The sequence below is a fragment of the Hyperoodon ampullatus genome (genome assembly GCF_949752795.1).
Source record: "Hyperoodon ampullatus genome assembly, chromosome: 1".
Taxonomy (NCBI): Eukaryota; Metazoa; Chordata; class Mammalia; order Artiodactyla; family Ziphiidae; genus Hyperoodon; species Hyperoodon ampullatus.
In genome coordinates, this window is record NC_136914.1 from 13,742,920 (window position 1) to 13,755,758 (window position 12,839).

At 41.6% G+C, this 12,839-nt stretch overlaps 1 protein-coding gene across 1 annotated transcript in view; it reads left to right on the plus strand.

Moving 5' to 3' along the window:
* SETD7 (SET domain containing 7, histone lysine methyltransferase) overlaps window positions 1–12,839 on the plus strand; it is a gene marked incomplete at its 3' end in the record, with an annotated part of 43,811 nt that overhangs the window by 5,469 nt on the left and 25,503 nt on the right. The window contains exon 2 of the mRNA XM_079702129.1: window positions 3,329–3,458. Coding sequence (XP_079558255.1) covers window positions 3,329–3,458 — 130 coding nt within the window. The remainder of the gene's footprint in view (window positions 1–3,328; window positions 3,459–12,839) is intronic.

Genomic DNA, 12,839 nt, shown 5'->3' on the forward strand with positions numbered 1-12,839 from the left:
TTGACCAGAGAGAAAAGGGATTGGAGGTTTGGGGGAAGGGGCCTTCAGCATCCATGAGCGCATTCAGGGTAGCAGTTAATGTGTTTCTTGGGCACATAGCAGTGACTTCCTCATCTATAAGATTGGAATTTGAGGGATGGTTGTAAGGTTTAATTTGGATAACAGGAAATTACATAACCCAGTGCCTGATGCATAGTAGGTATACAGATTTTTTTCTTCTCTGTGTATCAGTCTCCCTCTCCATTAAATTGACTGTTGCTAGCAAGACAGATATTACATGATCTTATTGTCCAAATGGCAGTGGAACAAGAGTTGTACCAGAAGCTTCTCTTGCACTAACATTGATAGGAGATATGAGGTCTCAGTAACCTAATCTCTTCTCCTTTTTTTCTTTCTTTTTCTTTTTAAAATTAATTTATTTATTTTTGGCTGCATTGGTTCTTCGTTGCTGCGCGGGGGCTTTCTCTAGCTGCAGCGAGCAGGGGCTACTCTTCGTTGCGGTGCGCGGGCTTCTCGTTGCGGTGGCTTCTCTTGCTGCGGAGCATGGGTTCTAGGTGCGCAGGCTTCAGTAGTTGTGGCACACGGGCTCAGTAGTTGTGGCTCGCAGGCTCTAAAGCACAGGTGGCATGTGGGATCTTCCCGGACCAGGGCTCAAACCCGTGTCCCCTGCATTGGCAGGCGGATTCTTAACCCCTGCTCCACCAGGGAAGTCCCAGCCTAATGCCTTTTCTTCCTGACTTTTCTTTCCTTGGAAGGTCCCTTAGTTGTTGTTATTGTTTTGGTTGTGGCTGTTGTTTTAAACATAAAGTTCTACTGCTAGGAACACCACCTCCGGCTGTTACAAATTCAGGGTGGAAGTCTTGAATGATCACAAGCCTTAACTTTTAGCTCCTTTTCATTGATCCCGGTCATTGGTCACATCCTGGTCATTGATCACATCATCCTCCTTTTGGAAGGATGAGAAGAAAACAAAACAAATGAGCCAACCAGAGGATTCTGCTGTGATCTGATAGAGGGAGATTTCTCACAGCAAGCAGCCTAAACACCTTTAGAAAGGCAGGGAATCGTCACAAGTCTGAGCCTTCTTTCTAAACACACAGTGTCACCAGAGAAACAGCCATCATTCAGCAGCTTCTCTGTTCTCCCTCCCTAGAGCCTAACCAGGTGATGGGACTTCTGTTCACTGGCCTGTGGAAGGAGGCATGGGCGTGAGCATCCTTCATGGAGCAGGGTTGATTTTTTTGCTTTCATCTCAGTGGGGTTCAGTACTGTCCTTCAGGTGCTTTTAGTGTGTTCTGTGATGCTTCCAAGTTTCTCTAATATCTAAATGCCATTGCTGAGGGTGCACCTGCAGTGTTTTATTCAGAAATAGGATAGGACTGTTGCAACTGAGCAAAGGTGGAAATGAATTAACATTGGATTTTTTTCCCCTTAGTGTTCATGTTTATCATAATATTTCTCTTGATCTAAAGTAGAATAACTAATTTTATCAAACATTAACTTTATAAAGTCTGAAATATGTGAACCGTTTTCTATGGGGAAAGTGTTTTCAATAAATTAGTAAGTACCTCAATATAAGGTCAAAATGATTATTCTGATAGTTATACCTAAATCAGAAGTGGAATACAAAATTTGTAGGAATGCAAATAGCTAAATTTAATTTGATCTGAGCAACATTTCATAAAAGAAAGCTTTTAACTATACACTGAGTGGTTTTTTTTTAATGAAAGGAGAAAAGGTAGATATAATTTATTTCAGTGAGAGAAACGCCATCAGTAGGTATTTAGAAAATAATTGTCCAAATTACTTCATATGACTCAAGTGTCATTGAATTATGTCAGGTACAGTTTTTGGTTTTTGAGCAAGAAGGAAGCAATTGTGGCCTACTTCCCTCCTAACCATTAATTTCCTGGCCCTTGTTAGAAAAAAATCTGGGTTAAGAGGAAAGGAACCTTATTGATTGTGATTTATTTAAGTAGCCACGTTTTAATGTAATCTATTCTAGGTAATTCATTCTATGCAGAATCAGATGTAGCAGTACAACAGTGCATTTGTTCATTTTTATTTTATGTCTATGTAATCAATAATACAAATAAAGAGCTTTTTCGTTCTTTATAAGAGAGCTTACTTCCTATTCTTCTAAGGGATGATATTCGTTTATCACTTTAGAAGAAATTCTTTTAGGAGAGGAAAGCATTCATTGTGGTGATATGCTTTGTGTTTTCTTTCATGTCTGTGAGCCATCTGGAAGCCACATTTAAGTGTTTAATGTCCCTGCATTGCACACAGTATTTAATGCTTTTATACCTTTCTCATCCATGACTCAGGTCATTAACCCAGGAGAAAGCCAGTAGATTAACTGCTGCCTTCATTTTCACCCACCTCTGCAAAATTAATTCACCAGAATGACTGGGGAGACACCAGTGAGGTGACTCCTGGGTTTTGTGAAATATGTAGATAATAATAAAAAACCTAAACGTTGACTGTAACCGTAAATATAAGAGTACACCAATCGGTGACCCAAGAAGAACCAGCAGTTTAAAGATCACAGTGTAGTAATTGCTGCTGATGTTCAAAATCACTGCTTAAATGGTCATGTGGATACTTCTAGCTACATTTAAAGCACAAACCCTCTGAACACAGTGGGTAGAAGGTGTATGACAAGGTGATTACTGAACATTCAAAGCTGAAAGATTTTGTAAAGTAAAGCAGTAAGTTCAATGTTAAGCTTAAGTGTAAGCTTAGAGGGACTCTGAGTTCATGTGTCAGTACAGTGAGGTGTAGATATGAGGGCAGTCTTGAAGACGTGGCTCTATCCTTTTCAGAGGGCGCCTGGCTAGCAGTGCTCCACATCATACTATATAATGATGTATGAAGTCGTATTGTATACTTAGTTCTAGAACCAGATAACTTATTGCCAAGACAGTGTGCCATCTCAGCTATGTTTCCGTGAAGCATGAGAGTTCGGGGGCGTTAATTCCAAACGTGAGCAGTACCCTGTGGGGAAGTACTGGGTCAACTGAAACTCACACTGCAGTGTTATTATTGAGAATAACTCTCAGTCCCCAGTGGACTATGAGCGTGGTTTTGGTTCATAACCTTACACGTGTCTAAGGCCCTCTATTGTGGACCCGTCCTTTCTAAACTGTACCTAAGAGCGGAGTTGATGGTGCCGATGCCGGCAGAGAAAGCTTGGTGTTCGCTCTCCCCTCAGGCAGGGAAGGGACCCCTGAGCTGCACGGGGCACTTGCTGGCAGCATCTGAGCACAGATGATGATGGGTGAGCATGGACGATGTTAAGGTTTGCCTTGTGTTTCCCTTTCTCCAGGGCACCTGGATGATGATGGATTACCGCACGGCTTCTGCACAGTCACCTACTCCTCCACAGACAGATTTGAGGGCAACTTCATTCATGGAGAAAAGAACGGACGGGGGAAGTTCTTCTTCTTTGATGGCAGGTAGCCCTCACGGTTTTGTTTTATTTTGTTTGTTGGGGGGTGGGGAGTAGGTACCTAATTACTTTATTTGGAGGAATGATATGAATGAGAGAATTTTAAGTGAATATTTCAGTACCATTTATAGAAAAGTCAAAGTAACCCCAACATGCAAGTACTGCTTTGGGGACCGGGGATGTCAGTCACCCCCTGTTACCGAACCAAACTTGGGTCTGCTCACCCGTGTGCAGTAAAGCCAGTCTGACATCTGGCTGCGGTGAAGGAAGGTGCAGCGTTGAGTGCAGGCGCCAAGCAATGAACCCAGGGCAGTTAGTGCTCAAAACACCCCAACTCCCAGATGGGTTTCAGGGGAGGGAGGGGAGTCCCAGAGTATGTGATCAACTGGCACACATTTCTCTGCTTGGTTGATGGTGAGGGAACAGGGTGGTGTCACAGGGGTTAACATTACCAGCAGGTCTGTGGGCTACATAGTCATGACCATGTATGACCTCAAGTAGTTAATTTCTTCCATTTGGTAGTGGTTTTAGCATCTGCAAAACAACTCCGGAAATGTGCATCAGCTCCTGTTATCTGGGTACTTCAGAGAGGAGATCCAGCAGAGGATATGGGGGAGGGTCTGTCCCGGGAAGGTCCCATAGCGTCCTGCTTAGTTACACCCCCGTGGCTATGGCCTAAGACTCAGCTCTGCCATCTTTGCCTCTAAAGGTGTGCTTGTCAAAGAGAGCCTCTGCCGTGCCAGATTGAGGGACGCCCATCTTGCATAGGTGGGTTAGGTGGTCACGCAGGTCTTTGATGGATTTCACCTCCTCGTTCAGATGAGTCTCCATAAAGTCACACAGGTGGGGATCGTTTTTGTCAGGGACCACTGTGTGTAGTTCCGGTAGTGGCTGATTCACGCTCTCTTCCAAGTGTAATGCACACTCACTCTGTGTTCAGCACACTCTCGGACATCGTGGTCCAGTTTCCTGATCTCCTTTTGAAAGAAGATTCAGCCACCTCATTGGTTCTGCAACTTCATAATTTTCTCAGCATATTCTCTTTCCTCCTGAGATTAGTCAGGAGACTATTTAGCAAAGTTCTTCAAAGCCATATCATCACGGTCCAAGCAGTAAGATGGGTAGATATAGGAGGGATACAGCTCCTGACTCAAAGTGTTCTAAATGCTTGTCTTTGGGGTGACTGGACATTGTGTGTGGTACCTTAATGCTGATGTCGTAACTAGTATTTCCTGTGTTCTACCACTAGTTAAAATATTTTTCACAGCAGGGTTCTTTTACCTTGCTTTCACCCCCTGTATGAGAACGCCGTGAGGCAGAAGCTTCTCACCCTCTTGAGACAGGTGGAAATAACTAGGACTTTTCTCTTTCAAGAAGAGATGGGGTTGCATGGGCCCAGCTTTCCAACAGTGACTTTTTTTTTTTTTTTTTTTTTTTTTGCGGTACGCGGGCCTCTCACTGTTGTGGCCTCTCCCGTTGCGGAGCACAGGCTCCAGACGCGCAGGCTCAGCGGCCTTGGCTCACGGGCCCAGCCGCTCCGCGACGTGTGGGATCTTCCTGGACCGGGGCACGAACCCGTGTCCCCTGCATCGGCAGGCGGACTCTCAACCACTGCGCCACCAGGGAAGCCCAACAGTGACTTTTAAGCTGTGTCAGCTTCAGAAATGAAAAGTGGTCGTGTGAATTTCTCCAGCATTTAGAGGAATTCAGAGCCATGGAAGGACAGCTCTTTTCATACCACTTGACTGGGTAATTCAGAAATGGATTTAGCTAAAGCAGGTTATAGGATTCTGTGGGACACAGCACTGCTTACTGTAAACTCTTGACATTGGTGATAAGCTGAAGCTTCCTTATTCCTTGGAATTCCTTCAGGAAAGAAAACGTCTGACTGACAGTTGAAGGGTGATCACAGGGACTGGCTTGTAACCCAGAATCCCTTTTCTGTAGGTGGAGTGAGTCGCTTTTAAAAAATATTAACAGGTCCTCAGGCTCTCAATTATCTGATATAAGGAGGGGTGAGGAAAGCAATAAAAACCTATCAGAAAACTTTTGTAAATTTTAATTTTAATTCCAACCTTCTCTTTCCCATTGTCCTCAACCCCACACCCCACCTCTTTTTAGCAGAAATTGGTTTCCAAACTATTCATGTTAAATGGTCGGATATTCTGCTTCCTTTCTTCTGCCCTGGTGGATAACTGAGTCCCGTAGCAGCCTCTTACTCGATTTGGTATCAGTGCTTTCTTCTCTCACGATTCCTTTAACCTGTCCAGAAGGAAACTTTTCCTGCCTCACTGCCATAGAAGTTTATTTATAACTCTTTTCTGGAAAGTGTCACTGTTTACCTCATGCAATTAATCTTTTATTCACTCAGCAAATATATATTTATATAAATGTCTTATTTCCCCTACAGGAGAGAGGTTTCCTTGAGGGCACAATCTGTATCTGTTCCATCTTCTATGCTTCATAGCACTTTCTGTTAATTTGGTATTAAAAAGAAAAATCTTGCTGAATGAGGATGGGAGACGAAAAAGAGGGTAAAATTCACACACACACACATACACGCACACGCACGTGCACATGCTGCTGTTTTAAATCTCATAGTTTGAAGGTCATACCCAGTAACTGACTGACTCTGGGAAAACAGTCCAGCAGGCTTCGTTGAATTTAGTATTGGTTACTGGCTTGCTTCACAGACCTGAGACTCAGCGAGCTGAAGGGCTAGGCTGAGCTTCCCAACCAGTGTGTCAAGAATGAGCCCTGCGGGGCTGAGTGGGGCCTGAGACTTCCCAAGCACCTCCCTTCCTCCCTGTGTCAAGCCAGTCACGTCTGGCTCTGACCAGCTTCATCCAGTTCCCCCAGTGTGCTGTACAAATGCAGTGATCTGCATGGGAGTCATGACCAGGGAAAGCTGGAGCACTGGCTGAGGCTGAAGCACTAGGCCAGTAACTATCTATGGAATAGAAAGAAATTCATTGCCTTTCTTTTTTCTTTTAGAGGCACGAATTCACTGGTTTTTATACTACCACTCAAACACCTGGAGAGACTTGGGTCCAATGGTAGACTCAAAGAGTGGTGGTATTAGCAAGGACCTGAAAAGTTTACACTTGTTAGCCTTCTGCAGATAGATGGGGGTAATACCTTGAGGGGAGAAGGTCAGTATCACTGCTTTTATGATGTGGGATGAAGCAGTGTGGTGACAGTTTCTCAAAAGGTCCTCATCACCTTCATTCATAAGCACAATAATGATCATGTTATGAGACATCTGCTAAAAGGATTGGTGGAAAAGTTAGTGAGTGAGTCTTATGACTGAAATAAAGGCTGTGGAATCTATTAGATCTTTCTAAGAGGGATGCAGGAAGTGGTCATGGAGAGGTCAGTCACCTCTAATGAAGCAGCACCTTAGTTTACACTGCTCTATTAATTTTTCTCCCTATGACTGCTCCCCATTTTTAGGGTCTGATATATTGGGTAAAACAAAGTGGGCACTCAGTGCTTTTACTGCCAGTCAGGAGGCTTTAGTCTGGGAAAATTCCTCCCAAAAGGATGACATCAAGGTTTTGAAATAACAGTTGAGGAAACAAAAGGTTTATGGTAGAGTTTTTAAAAGTTGTTCAAATCTGTTGTACTCGCTTATGTTCCCATCAGAGGCTTTATTTGCAGTTACAGGAGGCTGTGTTTGGAAAATTCTAGTGTAGTGACAGAAGATTTGGCCTGATGCATTCTAATCTTATATAAAACCTGATTGCGATTTTTGTTTTTAACTAGAGACATGATTCATATACAAAAGGCTGTACATATTTAACATATACAACTTCATGAATTTGGAGTTAAGTATACGTTCATGAAACTGTCACCACAATCTATGCCATAGACTGGGTGTGTGGTTTATGAGAACGTTTCAAACAAATAAAAATTTATATCAAGAAAGTTCTGGAATCAGTTTTCCCCTTTACATAGAATATGATAAACCTGAATAAGAATTTTAAATATTCAGATCACCAGGAAAGATGGCCTGGAAAAACAGAAGCAGAATATTTTATTTTTTTTTAAATTACATAGGTAGCAAATACTTGGTAGAAAAAAGAACTTGAAAAAATACAGAAATGTAAAAAGTGAACATGCTCCCCCCTTTTTTTTACCCCCATCCTCAGGTCACAGAGGTAAACCGCTGTTGGCAGAGAATTTAAGCGTCTTATTCTCTGCCACCACTGTTGGCAGAGAATACTCGAGGTAAAATAAGGAACTAGCTATCTATTTCTAAACCAGTTTAAATAGCCAAAATGTACATTTTTACCTTTTTACTACTGTGTCAGCTTCAGAAGCTTCAGAATGTTCGCTAGTTTTGAGATTGTTTTTTTGTTTGTCTTTTATAAATTTATTTATTTATTTATTTGTGGCTGCGTTGGGTCTTCGTTGCTGTGCGCGGGCTTTCTCTAGTTGCGGCGAGCGGGGGCTGCTCTTGGTTGCGGTGCGTGGGCTTCTCATGGCGGTGGCTTCTCTTGCTGCAGAGCATGGGCTTCAGTAGTTGTGGCTCACGGGCTTAGTTGCTCTGCGGCACGTGGGATCTTCCTGGACCACGGCTCGAACCCGTGTCCCCTGCATCGGCAGGTGGATTCTTAACCGCTGCGCCACCAGGGAAGCCCTCCCCCCCTTTTTAAAGGAAAAAAGAAGATTGTCCTAAGATTAGGTAATGGGACTTCCTAACATCCGCTCTGGTCCTGGGATAATGGCATTTATGCAGCGAGGAGAAAGGAATCTTGAGGCTTTGTTGGGGTGGTTCCTGGAGTCCTCTGGCACCAGTGATTTGCTGGAGTACTTTGGGGTATTACAAAATGTTTAGTATGCAGAATACTTTGATTTACACATCTCTGCTTTTTATACCAATCCCAGATTCTGGATGTTCATGTTAATGTATGTTTTTCCTGAATTGTTCTCATCTCAACCAAGAGTGGTGGATGTAAAGACAATTTAGCAGGACTTCTCGAAATCTTAGAATGGTAACAAGAAAGAGGTATTTCAATGCAGATTGACTTTGGGCTGTGAGATATTAGGGCATCATGTGGTTTTTAGCCTGATTATGAGATAGAGATAAGTGAATTCATTCAGGTTTTTTTTTTTTTTTTACATTATTGTTGCTTCCTCCTGACATGCCAGTTAGATTTCAAGATATTATTTGCTACTCCGTGACTTCATCCTCCTCTGCCCAAGTCATCTTCTGATGTTGATTTGCTCCACGAACGAATCCAGCTAAGTGGGCTCCTTGTAGTTGATCATTGACCAGGTAACCTAAGAGAAGCTGCCCATCTGATGAGCCACTGAGAAGGCTGATGTTTTCCAGGTGACAGGTCCATGCAGGAGTTCTTTTGTTTGGTTTTTAGAAAGTGCTTGGTCACATTTTAGAGAAATTGGAGCTGGAACTCATGTCTCCTGACCTCCCACACAAGGCAAAAGTCCCTTCTGTATCGCTTTTGTTGGAACCAGGCTCAACAAATACATTCATCTGTATTCTAAGGAACAGTTCTGATCGAGGCAAAGATTTTTTTGTGATGTATAAGAAAGGGAGAGGGAATGAGGTGGATAGCTTTGAATACCTACCATCTGCTCAAACGCTGGACAGGTAGCCTTCACAACAATCTGTGAAGTAGATTTTATAATCCTTTTTTGTTGTACTTATGAAGAAACTAAGGCATAGAGAGCTGAAATAACTTGCCCCAGGTGACCTCGTTGGTAAGAGCTGGCGCTGAGATTCAAGCCAAGTTAACTGGAAGTTTGTACCCTTTGACCAGCATCTCCCCATTTCCCCATCCTCCAGCCCCTGGCAGCCACTGCTCTTCTCTCTTTCTATGAGTTAGGCTTTTTTAGATTCCACATATTAGTGGGGACATACAGTATTTGTCTTTGTTTGACATTTCCCTTAGCATAATGTCCTCATGATCAAGGATGGATTATTATTGTTATCATTATTCTTATTATATTTTATTACTGCTGTTACTATTATCCATTGATAACAATGGCCAGCAGGGTTTTCTCAGGGTTTATTTTTAGAGAACAAAACTAAATTTCACTAATTCCTCTTCAAATATTTTACTGTTATCTTGAGCCTTTATAACAACCAGAACCTACAGACTCATAGATCTTCTATTAAAGGATAAGAAACTTTGAAGATAGTGCACTGGATTACATGGAAGCATTACAGAGCTCCATTCAGTTTGCTTGTCACATCTTGGAAGAAGTTGAAGTTTCTCGTTGCATATAGCCCCAGCAGATGATTTGGGTTTGTTATTGATGTTCTTCTTTACTTAGTTTTCAAGATTTTAAGAGATAATATGTAGTATAATGTTATATGTCAGTAATATCTCAATTTAAAAAAAAGAGATAATATATATTGTCATATAACTAGTTCTTAAGACAATGTTTTAATACTAAGAGTCACAATTTAATTTGGTTAGAGACCGGAATTTAAAGTAAAATTATCATTCATTTAAAATTTCCCTCTTGATTCTATACCAGACAAAAGAAAAGGAACACAGTGGGGGAGGGAACAGAGTTTATGCCTCAGGAGCTGGAAAGCCCCAAACCTTCAGGAGTCCAAAATACGAAGGAAAGCCAAAGCTGTTTAGTCTCCTAAGAACACTTTTGTGTATTCAGATATTAAAGAGAATTTTAAAATGAAAATAGTTGGATAGATTGCAGCTGTAACAGTCTAGGTAAACAATTATAAAAAAATTTCATTTCTTTGCAAGTTAGATTTTCTCATTTAATTTAACACTGGAAATTTAAGTACAAGAGCTTTGATAAAACAGATGAAAATGGTCTGTGTATATGGAAAGAAAGAAATCTAATTAAAATTGATTTTTACATTTTCTCCATGTTTTCGAGTTATTTGATTCAGATGCTGGTACCAGAAAAATCAAACCATTTTTGCAGCTTCTTAACATACTAAAAAATCTGCCAAGATGTTGAAAGAAATTTTAATAAAATACAAGTCAAGAACATTGTGTATGATATGATCCCCTTTTTGTTAAAAAAAAAAACACCACACAGGTGGGAAAATGCTTAATATATAAATGGAATAAAGTCTTAACTGGTAAATGCCAAATTGGGTAAGAGTACTGGGAGTTTCTACATCTTTGTAGTGTTTGATTTGTTTGTTTGTTCATTTTACAATGAATACATATTACTTTTTTCACTTAAAGAAGCATTTATTCCATCCTTCCCTCAGACAGAGAGGGATCTTTCTTACTTGTGTGGTTTTTTTTTAAGTAGTATATATATATATAATTTATTTATTTTTGGCGACGTTGGGTCTTTGTTGCTGCGCGCAGGCTTTCTCTAGTTGCGATGAGCAGGGGCTACTCTTCATTGCGGTGCGTGGGCTTCTCATTGGGGTAGCTTCTCTTGTTGCGGAGCACGGGCTCTACGCGCATGGGCTTCAGTAGTTTGTGGCACAAGGGCTCAGTAGTTGTGGCTCATGGGCTCTAGAGCGCAGGCTCAGTAGTTGTGGCGCACGGGCTTAGTTGCTCTGCGGCATGTGGGATCTTCCCGGGCCAGGGCTCGAACCCGTGTCCCCTGCATTGGCAGGCAGATTCTTAACCACTGCACCACCACGGAAGGCCTTACTTGTTTTTTGTTTTTTTTTTTTAAGTAGATTTAGAGCAGTGTTGTCAGTTTCTTTGACTATCTATTCCAGTGTCTCATAACTATTTCCCTGATGCTGCTGTTTTAAGCCAAGTTTCTCAGTAGAAAGCTCACCATCATGTTCATGAAAGTTCATGCTTAATAATAATAGCCGTTATTTATTTGAGCAATCATTATGTCCCAGATCATCTTCTAAGCCCTTAATATGTATTAACCCATGTAATTTTTAATAACCCTATTAGTACTGCAGTTTACAACTGGAGACATAAAGCATAGTGTTTAAGAAACTTTCCTAACTTGCAGACTGTATGCACATACACTTCATATAAAGAATCCTCCCTGCACTTGAGAAATACTCTTAGCATCCTTATGTTCCCTCTCAATTTTCTCTTCTCAAAGCAAGATTATCCCAGTTCCACTCTTTCATTTAGGAAATATCACTTGAAGATATGCTGTGTTTATATGTTAGGGAGGAATACATAATGCCTAATTTGTTCCTGTAAAGGGCTTACAATCTATTTAGAGAAATAGGACCCGTAAGCTGATCATGGATAAAGATGTGGCACATCCTGTATTATTAGTCCATGACTGGGCTTCAGTGACTGTGGTTGCAGAGGTCAAGGTGGACTCTGCGGGAAGTAGGGCTCCATATGGAGGATGGGTAGCTCTGGGGAGGCCAGTGATGAGCACACCTTCCTCCACAACGCAGCTCCCAATCCAGTTTCAGCAAGAAAGATTAGAAAGTTATTCCACCGTAGCTACTTCTCAGATATGACCAGATATTAATGATTGAGTTGCTACAAAATAGTGCCACTTTCTCATAGTCGATTTCTTTCTGAAATAGAAAAAGACCAGAGGTTGGAGAATATTCATTCTTTTCCCAAAGTCATTTTTGTTTTGAATTTAAAAAAAGGAAAATGTGACCCGTAACTTTTTTTTCCTGAATGTGTCCTCAGGGATTTTAAAAGTTTGGTTACATATGTTTTAAGGGAAGACGCAGGGAAAACATAGTATAGGAGCTAAGATACATAGATGTGTGCTTGGGGCCAGTGAATAAACTAATGTGAACAGAGGATTCTAGAGCGGGAGTCGGCAAACTTTTTCTGCCTGGGGTGAGATAGTAAATATTTTAGGCTTCTTGGGCCACATTCGGCCTCTGTTGCAACTATTCAACTCTGCTGTTGTCATATGAAAGCAGCCACAGAGGATACGGAAAGGAATGTTCATGGCTGTGTTCCAGTAAAACTGTATTTACAAAAACAGGCAGCCGGCCATGGTTTGCCAGCCTCCTCTGGAGGAAGAAGTTAGAAAGAAAGGTGGTGCCTTTAACACCAGACTAAGAAGCTTTTATTTCCTTTGAAATAAAAGGATTTCAAGCCTTATCATTTTTTATTGCCCTGGAGACCCCAGTTCATATGATAACATGCCCCCTTTTTGTTATCAGATTCCATCCAAGCTACCAAAAAAATGTACCAAGGAAGCTAAGCTGTTTCCTCAGGCAGGGGCTGGAAAACAATGCAGTGAGTTTTGCTCTCCAATACCTAAGAATTTGCATTTGGGAATCTTGTTTGTTGAGCTACGGGAAAGTGCAATTTGTTCTTAGGATTATGATACTAATAAGGTTAGGTTCTGCTCTGAGGGAGGGTGGGACAAACTACGGGACATGACCTGGGGGAAATATGTGCAAACCCACATGACTGGTTAAGTGATTCATGAGACCCATGCCTTGTAGATTTCATCATAAACCTAA